Source organism: Chaetodon trifascialis, chromosome 6, assembly GCF_039877785.1.
Source record: "Chaetodon trifascialis isolate fChaTrf1 chromosome 6, fChaTrf1.hap1, whole genome shotgun sequence".
Taxonomy (NCBI): Eukaryota; Metazoa; Chordata; class Actinopteri; order Chaetodontiformes; family Chaetodontidae; genus Chaetodon; species Chaetodon trifascialis.
The window spans coordinates 4,984,160-4,999,394 of record NC_092061.1 but is presented as its reverse complement, the minus strand read 5'-3'; the positions used below and the strand labels follow the sequence as shown (position 1 = coordinate 4,999,394).

Genomic DNA, 15,235 nt, shown 5'->3' with positions numbered 1-15,235 from the left:
GGAGCATGTGTTCACACACCCTCAAAGCTCAAAGTCAGCGCTCTGACCGCGTTGACAACGTTGACGTCTGAAATCTTCAGACAATGAAGTTCTGAGCGAGGACAATAGAAAACATGTCACTTTCCAAATACTGACAGGCTGCAGTGTATGTGCACAGACGTGCCTTCAGACACGCCTTCCTGCAGGTGAGGCAGAGGAGGGTGGGAGTGACACTTGTATGAATAAGAGGTGTGTGAGAGAGGACTGACTCAGCACTCTCAGTACCTGGAAGATCATATATCTGGTTTCACTGTCTCCTTACAGCAGATTAATCAGATCAGTCCATTTGCAAAGCGCTCTGATGAGCAGTTTTTAGGCTGTTTCTGCTTCTTTCTGTTGAACTCTGCTCTAAACTTATCGAACTCTGTCGTCCACTGGATGAATATTTTGCAGAGGCAGCACCATCATATGAAAGAAATAATTTATAGCAGATCTTGCCGATAAATTTTAAGACTTAAAAACGCTGACTGCACTTGGAGGAAGAGACTTCTCCGTTGCCCAATTTTTTTTAAAAAAGAAGCTCATGGTTGCTATAGACAAGGTGTTTTCTTCCAATCCTCCAAAATATCCCTCCTTTTTTTTGCTCTGGGACCTGAGAAAAGAGCAGGATTCCCTGTTTATACAACACAGATTCCAAGAAGATTGAGATGCTGTGTAAAACTAATCTAAATAAAAAATGATTTGCAAATAGTTTTCATCCTATATTGAATTGAATACAGTACAAAGACAAAGAAATCTAATGTTCAAACAGATAAACTTAAACATTTTCTGTAAATATACACACTTTGATGCCAGAAATACAAGATTATAACAGTGGAACAGGGACAAGTTCATCACTCTGAATATCTCCTTAGCGTTTGGGAAGTGAGGACACTAATTGTTGAAGATTTGAAAAATAAACTCTTTTCCAGTCTTGCTTGATAAATGACTTCAGTTGCACTTCATAATGCACCGCACATTTCCAGTGGGAGACAGGTCTGAAGTGCAGGCAGGCCAGTCTGGTACTTGCACTCTTTTACTAAGAAGCCATGCTGTTGTAAAATGCGTATAATGCAGCTTGGCATCGTCTTGCTGGAATAAGGAGGGATGTCCGTGAAAAGACGTCTGGATGTCGGGACCTTTCAGCATTATGGTGCCTTCACAGATGTGCGGGTTACCTGACCCATAACACACCCCCATCCCATCACAGGTGCTTGCTTTTGAACTCTGCAGCAGCAACAACCTGGATGGTCCTTTTCCTCTTTAGCCCAGACATCAAGACGTCCATGATGTCCAAAAACAATCTGAAATGTGGGGACACTTTTCCACTTTGCATCAGTCTATTTCCAGTGAACTGGGGCAGAGTTTCTGCATGTTGTTGAAATATGGCTTTTTCGCTTTTTCGAGTCTTAACTTGCATTTGTAGATGCAGCAACAAACTTTATTTACCGACAACAGTTTTCTGAAGTGTCTCCAAGCCCATGTAGTAATATCCTTTACACAATCATGCCGGTTTTTAATGCAGTGCAGCCTGAGGGATCGAAGCACACAGACATTCAATATTGGTTTTCAGCCTTGCCCTTTTGTGCAGAGATTTCTCCGGATTGTCTGTATCTTTTAATGATATTGCGGATTGTCGATGGCGAAATCCCCAAATTCCTTTCAATTGTGCATTGAGAAACGCTGGTCTTAAACTGTTAGAATATTTGCCCACGCAATATTTCACATCAGGGTGAACCTTTGCTCAATCCTCGCTTGTGAACTTTTCGAGGATGCACTTTCGTGCCCAATCATGGTACTATCACCTGTAATCAATGTAATGAGCCTGTTTACTGTAGACTGTTCCAGGCAGGTGTTTTTGGAGCATTCCACAACTTCCCACTAGCATCGTCCCAACCTGTTTGACCCGTGTTGCTGTCATCACACTCATGATGAGTGTATATTACTACAAACAAGGAAGTTTGTCGGATCGAGCATCACCATCTCGCCTGATCTGTATTCAGCTAAATTTAAAACGAAATTCGCAAATGATTGCGCCACAACTTTTTTGGAATCGGTGTGGTCCTTTTCGGTCAGGAGAAACCACATTTATATCGTGCTCATCTTTAAGCTTCACAGTTCAGCACACAGATGAAGCGGAACTGATGGGGCCGCCTCGACCTGCCTACGACCTGTCGGATACGTAGATCGTGCTTTCTGTATAAATACCAATCAGCCTGCGAGAAGCCATGAAAGTCCCTTTCCACTGTGAAGTGGCGTGGACGGCATTTTAGTATGGGACTTGGATGAAAGGAAAAAGACAAGAGGAAGGAACAGAAGCAACAATAAACAGATGTGTTTTAAGGAGCCTAGATTTATGAGCATCCTCTATTTCCTTCTCAGCAATACACGATGGCCACTCTTCCATTTAACTCCAAATGAAAAATGACAGAAAAATGCTAACATCTTGTGAGCATGTGTTGTTGTTTTTGTGAATTTTGTCTTCATCACAGTCATTGATTGACAGTCTCTGCATAAAGGGAATGATGTATGTATGTATGTATGTATGTATGTATGTATGTATGTATGTAAGCCACTGTTTTCAACACAGATGTCATAAAGAAATGGTGCAACCATCAACAGCTGCAACATAAAACTAACATTTCTCTCAGAGATGTGTTTTTCCTTGACATTTTTTTTTTTTTTGCACTGTTACAGTTGCAAAAACAAACTGTAGCGTCTTTTTGTGTAATCAGGAAGGCTCAAAGTTCAGTCGCAACAATGAACATTTGCATATTAGCAATTTTAGTCAATACTCTGACACATACTCAATGTTTGCTGTAGTCTGTAATGCAAAGAACAAAACATTTTTAGAGATCAATTACAGCAGTGGGAGACTGTCAGGATTTGTCGAGGTTGATATATGCCAGGCTGATCTGACTTTGGCTGCCGCTGCACAATACATTCAAGAGCTTTATGTCAAATAATTAATGATCAAATAATTAGAACCACAAATTTGATAAAGATTGGAGGAAATTTGTTGGAAGCAAATGTGATTTTGATAGATAATTGTTGGCCAGAAGAATTCAGGAAAGTTAATGCCGCCTAACTTTTCACCAAAATCATTAGATGTTAGCGAAATGCTGCTAGCAGAAAAATACACAGAGAAATGGGACCAAAACAACCTTCTTGTTTTAGGTTTAATATTAGAATTTCTCTAACTCTAATGGGTGAATTTGTTTCACTGTTCTTTACTTTATTGGCAAAAAGTAAAAATCCATTTCACTCAAGCTTCAAAACATGACAGCTGACACATATTGAATATACTTCTTGTGCATGTGTGAGTCATTGTTGTTGCTTTCGCCACATGATTTGCATATTCAGATCAGCGTCTTGTTGTGTGCACATGGAATACACAGTTCAAGTAATTCAAAGCAACACGTTGAGTATTTAATGTTGAAATGTATGGGTGTGTGTGTGTGTGTGTGTGTGTGTGTGTGTGTGTGTGTGTGTGTGTGTACGATGTTGCTGTTGTTGGTAGTATGGAGGATTCATCCCCTGCCCCTCAGGTTATGGCTTGGTCCAGGTAAATTTGGCTGTTTGTGCTACTCTGTTGAATTTTCCAAGAATTATTGAAAGTGGATAAGAATCACAGATTGAACCTGCTGCTTATGTGGATTCACTGAAGCCTCACAGTAAATACTGCTGTTATCACACATGGCCTGCACATGGTACTAACTCTTCCCTCAGGTGTTTTATACCATGTACAACAAAACAGACCATTAGTGTCGCAGACACTCCATACAACTGGGTGAGATACATTTTATTGCACTGTAAACTATAGTGTGAAAGTTGTTTGAACTTACCAGGACAATTCGCCTTTCATATGCAATCTTTCTTTCTTTCTTTCTTTCTTTCTTTCTTTCTTTCTTTCTTTCTTTCTTTCTTACATTGTGATATAAAATTGCAGAATGCTGATGCTTCCCACATATCCATCAGCTTGTTTTTCCTGTGAAAATGTGTTATACAACGCTGAAATCTAGCCAGGTGCAGAGGCTTTGATGAGACTTTGGCATGAGCAACCTGGCCTTGGGGATATAATGAAGATTTCACAGGTATACTCAGTACCAGTTCCTATGAAAAAAGAATATACTTGGTATGTGAGGTGCTGTATTGAGGGTATAATACAGTTTTGGCATGAAAGCATTCTGTTTTGGAAAGAAGGGGTCTTTTTTTTTTTTTAAATGCCAAGCTGGGATCCAGGTATCCTTCTTGTTTTGAGGTGTAATGTTAGAAGCTTATTTGCCTTCCCTCTGTGATTAATAGAAACTTTCACATCTTTGTTTTTCCCTGTAAAGCAGAGGACCTGCTGAAACAAGCAGTGTTTTCTTTGGATTGCTCGTTCCTGGGTACCACTGGTGGGCTTATCTTTGGCAATTTTTTGGCAACACTGGGTACAATATTTATGGACATTTATCCACCAGTAAGATCTCTGCTGTGTAAATTATCACTATGCACATGCTCCAATGATAAATCCCAGTTTATGTAGTTAAATAAAGTTCCATAAAAGTGCCAAAGAGTAGCCACCTGACTTGGTGCCAAGTGAATCCTACGGACGTCAAAATAATGATTCAAGAAGAGAAAGGGCAAAAATTTGCGAAACAATACTGTAACAGAGCCATAATACATCAAACCTGATCTAATGGTAGAATTCCACTCCAGCCTCAGGCCGCATACTGTACCTAGCAAGGCAGCTAAGATAGAAAACACATGTCCACAGCCATAAGGCTGTGAGTGCTGCTTTGATCAGATCTTAAAGGACCATACTGGTGGCTTTGCATGTTTTAGTCTATTGACTGCAGATCATGTGTATCTTAACGTACTACTGACAAGCTTCCAAAGCATATCTGAATTCTTTGGAAGAACTTCCTTAAATCCAAGGAACCATCAGGTCCTCATTTCATTACAGTGGTTTTCCATTTCACTGCAGTCACCTTGCAGAGACTTTGTTTTCATGGGGAGGCACTGTTTTGAATACTCTTGCTGCTGATGTGCTCAGAGATGGTCCAACATACACGGAAAAAATGTGGCTTTGATTCTCTGGACAGTTTAAATCATCATGAATGTAATTCTGTTTAGCTTTCAAATGTTAAAGGAATAATTTGACATTTTGGGAAATGTGCTTATTTACTTTTTTGTTATGAACTGCATGGGAAGATTCATTCTGCTCTCATTTCTGTGCATTCTGGTCAGCATTCGAAAATCTGAGCCAGGTGCAACACAGCACAAGAGCCTCAGACTCACGTTAGCTTTCCCACTGAAGTCTCTTTCTTGTCCAGCAAATGTGAACACACTTCTTTTCCTGCACCTAAGCCCTCGCCAGGCAAACTGCTCAGTTTGTGGACTAGATAGCCAATTAGCCTGTCAGCTGCATCACATTAAGTAGATTGCAAACACACCTGCAAATGTCTCATGAGGTCATTTAGATGCTGGCATCGTTTTACTCTTCAATACCTCAAACAACACGCTGCTCATGACTTGCAGGCTACAGTTTACTTTGTAAGTCAGCATAACGGGTGTAACACCACCATCCTGGCAGCCAGCCAGCTGCTGCCACTCAAACACAGACATCATATCGACATTGGTTTTGACTTGAATAAAGGGATGACTAAATGTGACTTCAGTTGTACTTTAACTGACATTAACTGGGTTTTTTTTGCCACTTTTTAAAAACTGATATTTGGCAAACAGTTTGCAAACACTGGATTCAGAGCATCAGTGGGTTTTTGAAGCTTTTTCACTGGAAACAGCTGTCTGCTGTGGCCAAAATGGAACAGATGAGAAGAGTGCGAGTTAACAAAAACACATGTGGACTGAAAAACCAAAACAATTAGCTGAAGGGTACTAGAAAGCTCCTGAGAGCTTAGGGAACTGCAGAGTCGGGTGATTCTCTGGATCTGTCACTACAGGCTTTACAGACCGTCACATTCCAGTAAATGTATTGTAAGTATGTTAGATGTTCACTGCAAAGAGTGAAGAGTCCTTAGGTTATCCGCTCTTTGATCGCGTCTTTCAAGCTTTTATAAAACATCTGCACATTTTACATTTACATCCATGTTAAAGAAAAAAAGCCTTGATGGTGGCACATAATCATTTCAATTGGATAAAAATATTTAGAAGTCACTGTTTTATCATCAAAATGTCATCAAAGGTTGTATAAACCTGTTGGTTTTGACAACAATGCCGTGTGAGCGTTTCGCAGGGACTCCAGTCGGTAATCTCCTCCACACATGCGAGGTGACCTGCTAAGACCTGTTGGAAGTAATTGTACTGAAACGCTGATTCATTCTGGCCTGCCAGAATTTAAAGTCTGCCGCAGATTTTCCCTTTGAATGAAATTCTCTGTTCAAAAATTAAACACTGAGTGGGCGTATTAAGCTGGATAAAGAGCACCTATGTTTACATGTTTCCATTAGGGCACGCAGGCAAGAGTTTCTGTCAAAATTAACCCTTGGCACGGAGGAATAGGGCTGATTTAATTTACGTTACCAGTCTAAAGTCTGGCCACACCTTCGTATCAAATGGTTTTTCTTTATTATTTTGTACGCAGTCAGTTAACACTGAAGACATCAAAGCTGTCAATGAACATGCAAAATTATGTAGTAAACAATGTCAGTAATGTCAGTTTGTCATATAACCATAAATTTTGCTTGAAATGTGACCTGAATATGACTGATGAACTTTCCATTGTGCCGTTTCTGCTAGATTCATGACCTGTCTTGCTTCACAACCTGTTTCCTGTCTGAGGTGACACTGTCGTTGCCCCGCTGAACCACAGATGAAGTTTCCGGTCTACCATTCGGTGTACAGAATTGCTCAACTAAGTAAAGAGAAACATGAAAGTCAGTCAATCCACTAAACTTCAAGAACTTTGAATGTATCTTCAAGTGCAGTTGCAAAATCCATCAAACGTCCTGATGAAGCTGGCTCTCACGAGGACCGCCCCAGGAAAGAAGACCAAGAGTTCCCTCTGCTGCAGAGGAGAAGTTCATTACATCACCAGATTCAGAAATCGACAATTATCGGCACCTCAGATTAGAGCCCGCATAAATACCTAACAGAGTTCAAACAGCAGACACATCTCAACAGGAACTGCAGGGAGGAGACTTCATGGTCGAACTGCTGCAAATAAAGCGACGCCGTGCCATCCCGTCTGGTTTGAGCTTCATGGGACCATCACTTGTTTTTCACCAGGACAATGACTCAAAGCACACCTCCAGGCTATGTGAGGGCTTTCTGACCAAGAAGCAGAGAGGTGGAGTGCTGCATCAGATGAGCTGGCCTCCACAATCGCTGGAGCTAAACCCAGCTGAAACGGTTTGAGCTGAGCTGGATGCAGAGTGAAAGAAAAGCAGCCAAGTTCTCAGCATATGTGGGAACTCCTTCAAGACTGTTGGGAAAGCATTCCAGGTGAGTGCCTCGAGTGTGCAGAGCTGTCAGCAAAGGTTGCTAGATTGAAGGATCTAAAATATAAAACACATTTTGCTTCGTTTACACGTTTTTGCTCACTGCAGAATTATCTTTGCCAAGGAGGTGATGTTTGACACTCAGTTTGTTTGTTGGTTGGTTTGCCTGACCAGAAAAACTACTGGTCCGATTTTCATGACACTTGGTGGAAGGGTGGAGCACGGGCCAGTGACGAATCCATTAAATTTTGCAGTGGATCTGAATCATGGTTACTCAAACTCCATAACGGTTATAACTGTAACATCACCACAGTTGGAACAAGGCTTATTCCTGAAACTAAGGTGTGGCGATGGAAATGTAATGTCTATTCTTCACAAATGTATGTGAAATAATGTAAGCATGTGAATTTTTTCCAATTTAGAAGTACATAATAAATGCACAACCATATTTTGATATAATAGTTTTGGGATTATATTCCGAAACATGGTGGTTGCACTTGCAGATTTGCCCATCATAGAAGAGTTAACTCTTGGCTTTGGTGGAGGTCTGCACTCTTCAGGTGCCCTTCTAGGTCCATATGTGTTCTTTCATTGTTTTCATGTCTTCAGTATTGATCTACAGTGTAGATAATAGAAATAATAAGAAAAAAAACAACTTTTGACTGGTACTATATGAACTGAAGGACGGTGGCCCAGTTCTGGTCTGTGGATACTGAGGTATGCTTGGAAATAAAGTGCAGCCTTGAAATAGCAGTGCAAAATGCTGCTGCGCACTGCATAATGATGGAGCAGGTCTCCTTTGGGGAACATAAAATCAGTATTAAAGAGCGCAGCTGAGTGAACGGAGAAATCACTGTGTAGTCTTGTTTCCTGCTTGGCTCTTAATGTTGGACACTGCTGCTCCACTCTATCAAGAATCACAAAACATACATATACATCATATTCTTGTGCTCTAGCTTTGCTGACCCTGATCTGTCCTGGAATTTATATTACATCAATGTCTGTTGTATTTTTCACATCTTACCTCCCTGACTGATTTATATTAATAGCCTTGTAAATGCACTCCTGGGTAACGATGATTTGACCCACGTGTCTTTTAAAAAAGAAATGGATTCAAAATAATTCTTTCAGTTTTATTTAAATTAGCAGCCATCATGCCAGCTCTACGTCATCTGACCCCATGTTGTCCCACTGTGAACAGTGCAAACTGCTTTGAACACACAACTCTTCACACCGGTGTAACTAATACTGCATGTCCAGTTCCATTCTGTTCTGATGTAATCTGATTACAGTCACCACCCCAAAAAATGAGAAGCACTAGTGACAAACAAGAATGAACAGTAACAAGAGAGCAACACGATCCGCAGTTGTGTAATGATAAAAAAACAGAACTTTATTGTATCAGTACAAAAGCATTTCCCCTCAACCTACATACAAACACATCAACAGACATAACAACAATTTTAAGACAGTCTAATATGTTAATACGGTGCTGTACATAGAAGAAGTTTATCGTTATTTGTTAACACATATCTGATATTTTCAGGCATGCAACTAGAAGGCTACAATAGCATCCGTTCATATAAATGATGTGTGATTTAGTCCGTAAAAAGGGTAAATGATCAAGTTTGCTGCTGAAATTTCACAATAATTGTTAGCTTGTTTAGAATGGCTGATTCAGACTTTTTCCAGGCAAATGGAGTGTACATAAAAAGACAACAGCTTTAATATAGCTGCTTCGAGATGGCAGTGGTAAAGCGAAGAATGCTGTGGGGAGGATGTAGCTTCGCCACCATCTGTCAGCTCTAAACAGTCGACACTGACGCGGTCAATGTGCAATGGTCTCCTCACGCAGAGGTGACAGATCTTTGAACTTTTAGGAGGGAAGTTTGAAATTTGTAATTTCCTGTCAATTCCCCTGAATTCAGATATTAACAGTGAAAGGCTCTGGACTGAGAAAAGGCACAGGAATTGATTAGGACATCTGTAAATACATCTACTGTATATAAGTCTGTAAAACTATATATAAAACTACACTGGTATAACACATACAATACTGTTCAAACCGGAGTGTTATAGACACTAAGATCCAAATGTTCATCATTTTCATTACAAGAATTAATGTAATTCTGTGTTTCTGAAGTTGTGTTTCTCCCCTCTGCACTTACATACAATCCTTCCTCTACAATATAATACAGTCATTGAAAGAGAGTGGCCTGTTTCCACCAACCAACACACAGCTATCTTGGGAGATCTCTTTACAGCTGTAAAAATGGTTGCGGCTGGAAGGAAAAATGCTGGTGTGTGTCAGTATTTACAGAATGTGCATATGTTGAATGTCTCATAACACACTCAGTGCATTTCTTTGGTTGGGTTTTTGGGGTTGTCGTTGGCGGTGACATTAGTGAGTCGGACATTCTCCTGCTCTGCCATGTTCTTGTCGCGCACTTCTCCCTCCACGTGGAATCCGACCATTACCTGGTAGATCATCACACCGATGATGGTGCCAAGGAATGGGGCAAAAATGGGCACCAGGAACCAGCCGTTTCTAACCCTGAGGAGTGATTAGAATAAGAGTTTATTATAGAGCTCTCAGATAGATGAACAGTTAATGAGGAAAATGCTCAAAATCTGTCCACTTACGTGAAAACTTCACTGCCCCACCCAGCCATTGCGGTGAAAATGCGTGGTCCGAGATCTCTGGCAGGGTTGACAGCGTAGCCAGAGTTAAAGCCCATTGACAATCCGATGACCAGAACCACAAATCCCACAGTGAAGGCCTCCAGTCCTTGGGGGATGGGGTTGTTGTATGGATCCACAATAGCCAGAATACAAACTATGAGCGCTGCTGTGCCAATGATCTGTGTTGGAGAGAGGCACATGAAGAAGAAATCGTGAGTTGGATGCCTGAGTTGCTTCAGCGTTTTTCCAAATTAAAAATTTGTGTTTGATAGCTGTTTCCACATTTCAAAATAGTACCTGATCAAAGAAGCCATTGACAATTGTGAGATGTTTTCCAGGGTAGGTAGCAAAGATGCCAGCTGTGGCTTTAGGCCCAGTCACGTTGAAGCATCCAGGATGGTCCCACAGGGCATCTGAAGGGATATGCACAAGAAAATATGGCTTAAAACACTTTTTGTTTACACCAGAAATTTAAATATAGACTTCATGAAACCGAATAGATAAATCTGTTCATTTGTGGTTGTAACCAGACAGTTTCTTCAAATTTGGCGGTTATTCCTTACCGTAGTACATGCCAAAAATGACTGCAGCGCCGAAAAAAGCGCCGATTGTTTGAAAGAGGAAGTACATGGGGAACTTTCTCCAGCGCTCTCTTCCAAGCAGGCACAGGGCAAAGGTCACTGCAGGATTCAGATGCCCACCTGAAAAAGTACATGGAGACAGTATATCAGTACATATCAAAGGTGCAAAGAATTTGTCTGAGAAACAGAGAGTATTTATTCCCATGCGCACATAATAAACCCAAATGAGTCACTGAATAGTGTAATTGGACAGTTTTCAATAAAAGGCTGTTTACCTGATACCTGGCCACAGACCAGGATGCCTAAGGTGGCAGCGAAGCCAAAGGCAAAGTTGACAGTGAGGAACATGCCATGGGAACCGCCGCTCAACACCAGCTGGGCCACAGCACCACAGCCAAACATCTGGAGACAGAGTAGAAAAGCACGTTTACACAGAGACCCAGACATACAGGATATATGTTTGTACACACAGTGATGTGTTCCGCCTTCTGTGAGTTCTAAAAGGAGAAAGCACCAAAAATACATATTTTTCACCTCTGTACATCAGGGCTTTAAAATGTGCGCACCACATCGACCATTTTCAGTGTCTCAACTGCACAGTTTGTGCTTTGTCAGGCAAATCAAGGTCAAGCCAAGAGGTGAAATGAAGCAATGTGATCATTATCAGTGAAACCAGTGAAACAAAGACTTATTAAAGGAGCCCTACTCCGAATTAAATGAGCTCTGTTGTGTTCATAATGGCACACAGGAGGAGTACAGCATACTGTATGTACAGAGAGGTCACCGTGTTGACCTTGATTTGAGGAGAACTGTCGCTGCTGCTGCCCAGCTGAGTTATATGAGCCAGGAAAAAAAAGTTCAGTTTCCACTTTAAATGAGAGAAAAACGTGACTGACGCTGCTGCAAGAAGAAGGGTTTACAGAACGTGTTGTCTTTCGATGCAGCAGCAGGTGCCCTACTGTTCATTCTGCATAGTGTGTAATTACGTGTTCGTGTGTGCGCATATCCCCGTGCCCTCTTTTATGTTTCGTGAAAAAGAAATATGTGTGGTCCATGCTGACTGCTGCTCTTTAAGCCCCCTGATGAGGATGCTTTTCAGGCAGACCACAGGACTCACATGTTGAGGTTAGTTTGAGGGAACCACACTGAGGGACTGGCGCCTGAGGGGAGTTCATCGTCACTGGGCTCAGTCTAAACTCTTTTCCACCCCTGATGAAGCCAGCCGTTACTGGAAAATAACTACACAAATCGGCCCCATGTTGGAACCGTGCATGGCTGTTTTGTTTTCTGCCTCCCTGTTGTTATGCCAAGACGGACTCGTGTGATGTGACAATAAAAATTCAGAAACTTTTCACCTCTCAGAGTTTAATGTCAGAGGCATCAAATGATGGGCCATTAGCTTACGAGCGCCAGCTTCCTGACTTAGATCACATTCCACCAGAAAGGTCTCATTTAAATCCCACAGTGAATTCGGGAGCAGTATTATTTCTAACTCTGAAGCGCTCATATTCACCAGCGACTGTGTTTGCACTCTGTTGATGATTTCCAGCACCTTGCTATGTTGCTCTCACAGTGTTGCAGTTAGTTAACTGCACCCCGCTGCTTCCTCAGCCAACATTCAATTGGCTGATTCAGCCGGTCGTGCATCCATGCAGCTACTCCCAGCTTTTAACACAGTCGGGGAGCTTATTATAAAAAAAAGCCCCACAGCAGTCCGCCTGCTGAAACGCACATTTAGCAATTGTTTAGGAGCTGAAGGCAAAGAATCTGCTGGCCTGGAACCAGCCTCTAAATCTCTATCTGTGTGATCTTTTCAGATTCAGAATGAAGCGCTTGAGCAGCCTCCCCCCCTACGGCTACTCTCCAGGTCAGAGCAGGCAACAGCGGTTTGAAGTGGAAAATGCAGTACATGCTTTGAGATTGCAATGAGGGGTTAACAAAACAGTTACTGGGGGGATGAGCAAAGACAATATCTGTCTATAGGTGCCCTTCAAAGACATATTTTCAAAGCCCCTTCAGACACTGCGACTGACCTGATACTATACATTCCACTGCATATGAGTATGAACAACAGACAGACGGCTGAGACATCCAAACGCTATGTATCCTCAGCATGACTTCAGACACATCCTGTTTAATGACCCTAACAAGTTGCTGCGAGCTACTGACACTGTGCCAAGAGTGGCAAGATCAATACAAAGAGAGACATACACACCTGGACACACCCTCACACACAATGCGTATGTCTCCAAATTACCCCCCACTAGTTACTAATTGCTAATAAGCACTTTAATTCCTTACTAGTAGAAAAAATGTATTGACAGGCCTAGATGTGGACAGAGAAGATGGTACACACAGATAGTGCCGGAGTGGGGGAGAGAGACTTCTGTAATCTCTGATAGAGGAAGTAAAATTATGCCAGCTATGTGTGTAATGTGGTACCTATTGTTATATCATTAACCCTCCCTGTGCTGCCATTGACATGTGTCACCTGTTGAGTGACTGCACCACACCTTTGTGTCCCATTAATAGTCACACCACATGTGAAATTATCTGACAAACAGCACTTATTCAACATCTTCAGTCTCCGGCCCTTATGTAAGCTCGCCCAAATTGCCTCGCTGGAAGGAGATACGGATGTTTTTTTTTTGTTCTTGTTTGTTTTTTTTAACGTTGCCTCAGATTATGTGTGTGAATAAAATGTTTTCTTCAGTTAGAGGTAGCGTGCTTCTACGCCTTCATAACCGGCTTTGTTAATCACTCAGAGATTAATGGAACGAGGCACCAAACTCAGCACAGCTGCACTATGACTGTCAAGCCATTTAGGTTCCCCACTAAGCTGGTTCTGGTTCTAGGATTTAAAGTCCTAACTGTAAAACTAACTTTACCCTATGTGCCAATTTTCCTATAGGACAGGAAATTCTTCCCATGGGGCAGCAGCCTGTTTATTTTATTTATCAGTGTAGATGACCCAGAGTCTGGATCTTTTTTACTCAATGAACAAAAGAAGTGTCTCTTTCTCTTCCAGAACAATGGAGCTGTTTTTCCTCTTCTGCTGGAATGCATCAGTAAAGATGGTTAACATGAGTAGATTTAAAGGCAACATGTAGTTCAAGCCTGTGCACATGCTGACCTAACCCAGTGTAAAGTGATAATAGGATGTCAAGAGGCTTTGGCTCCGGGATCCTGGATCCCAGGTCCAAGCAAATATTGCTGTGTTTCTGTAAATATGGTTTTGTCCACAGTGAATGCCGTCAGCCTGTTACTTACCTGTTTGCACTGAACTCAGTTTGCCAGTATAAGTAACTCTACATTTACACACCACAGTAATCAGCGGCTCTGTCTCATACAAAGAGTGTCACTCTGCTCGCTTTGAAGTCTGTGTTTATGATAAATTACATGCAATCTGTTGCAATCATGCATCACTCCTCAAACAATGCAATAAAAAAAATGATAGAATACAAATGCTGTCATATAGAGTAATTGATCATATTGCAACATCAAATCATAATAGAAACACTGAATAGAGAGAGAAAAGAAAACACTGAGCGGCAACAGAGTTCAACTGCATGTCAAGAGTTCAGTGTGTTTCAAAGTGCGAGCGCTGTGACCTTTTCATTTAAAACTCTGCAGCTTTTTGTTTTAAACATCTATTTCAGCATGAGATGATGTGATTTAAGTTCCACACACAAACATATACACACTTACCACAAGGATGAGGGTGCCAAGACACTCTGCCAGGGCCTGACGAAGCAGCAGGTTACGGATCTGGAAGAACCGGGCCAGTTTCTCCAAATACACCTTCTGTCTGCTCATGTTGTCTTTCTGGAGGCTGATGAGACTGTGAGACGGCCGGCACAGTGGGGTAGACTCTCCTGAGTGGCTGTGAAGCTGGAAGGGTCAGGCTCCTCTTATAGAGCCAAGATGGGCTTGGACTGGGCCGGTGCCAAGCCTGAGCTCGGCCCCACCCTCTGCACCACGCCTCCCTGCTCGTGATTCATGCTCTGGTTTGCTCACTGGTCCACTCTCTCTCACTCTCTCTCGCATACATACTCTTTACACTGGTGTACCTGTGAGAGCCTTCATTGACCTCATTCATTTACCTGCAACCTGATACTTCAGCCTCCTGAACTCATGCCTATCCATAACGACAGCTCACCCAAATATATTCCAGTAAGCACTTTCTTCATATTCTTATCATGTGTCTAAAAGTTTGCTTTTAGAAATGTCTTTATCTTCTAGTAGTTGCTTACTTAAAAACTGTAAAGAGCTAACTGACGATGCTTCTTCTTTTGACTTCAGAACTGAATTTAGAGAAGGCCACTTTACAGTAAGTGTAACAGTGTTTTGTTATTCTCTACGTTTGCTTTTCAAACATTACTCAAATGAATCACATAAGGAAAAACATGCTTTACGCACAGAAAGCAGAAGCGCCGGCGCTGCAACATCCTATTTGCTCTTAATGTAGATTCTCTCTGACCTCAATCCACCAAACGGCTCATTTTTCAG

At 41.8% G+C, this 15,235-nt stretch overlaps 1 protein-coding gene across 1 annotated transcript; it reads right to left on the bottom strand.

Annotated features, from left to right (window-relative positions):
* Positions 1 to 8,583: 8,583 nt before the first annotated feature.
* Positions 8,584 to 14,621, bottom strand: LOC139332894 (aquaporin-3-like). The gene is made up of 6 exons (XM_070965066.1): positions 14,435 to 14,621; positions 11,002 to 11,128; positions 10,709 to 10,846; positions 10,443 to 10,558; positions 10,107 to 10,324; positions 8,584 to 10,017 (listed from the first exon to the last, which is right to left on the bottom strand). The coding sequence occupies exons 1-6, from the start codon at positions 14,540 to 14,542 to the stop codon at positions 9,816 to 9,818; spliced, it is 909 nt and encodes a 302-aa protein (XP_070821167.1). The 5' UTR covers positions 14,543 to 14,621; the 3' UTR covers positions 8,584 to 9,815.
* Positions 14,622 to 15,235: the final 614 nt, after the last annotated feature.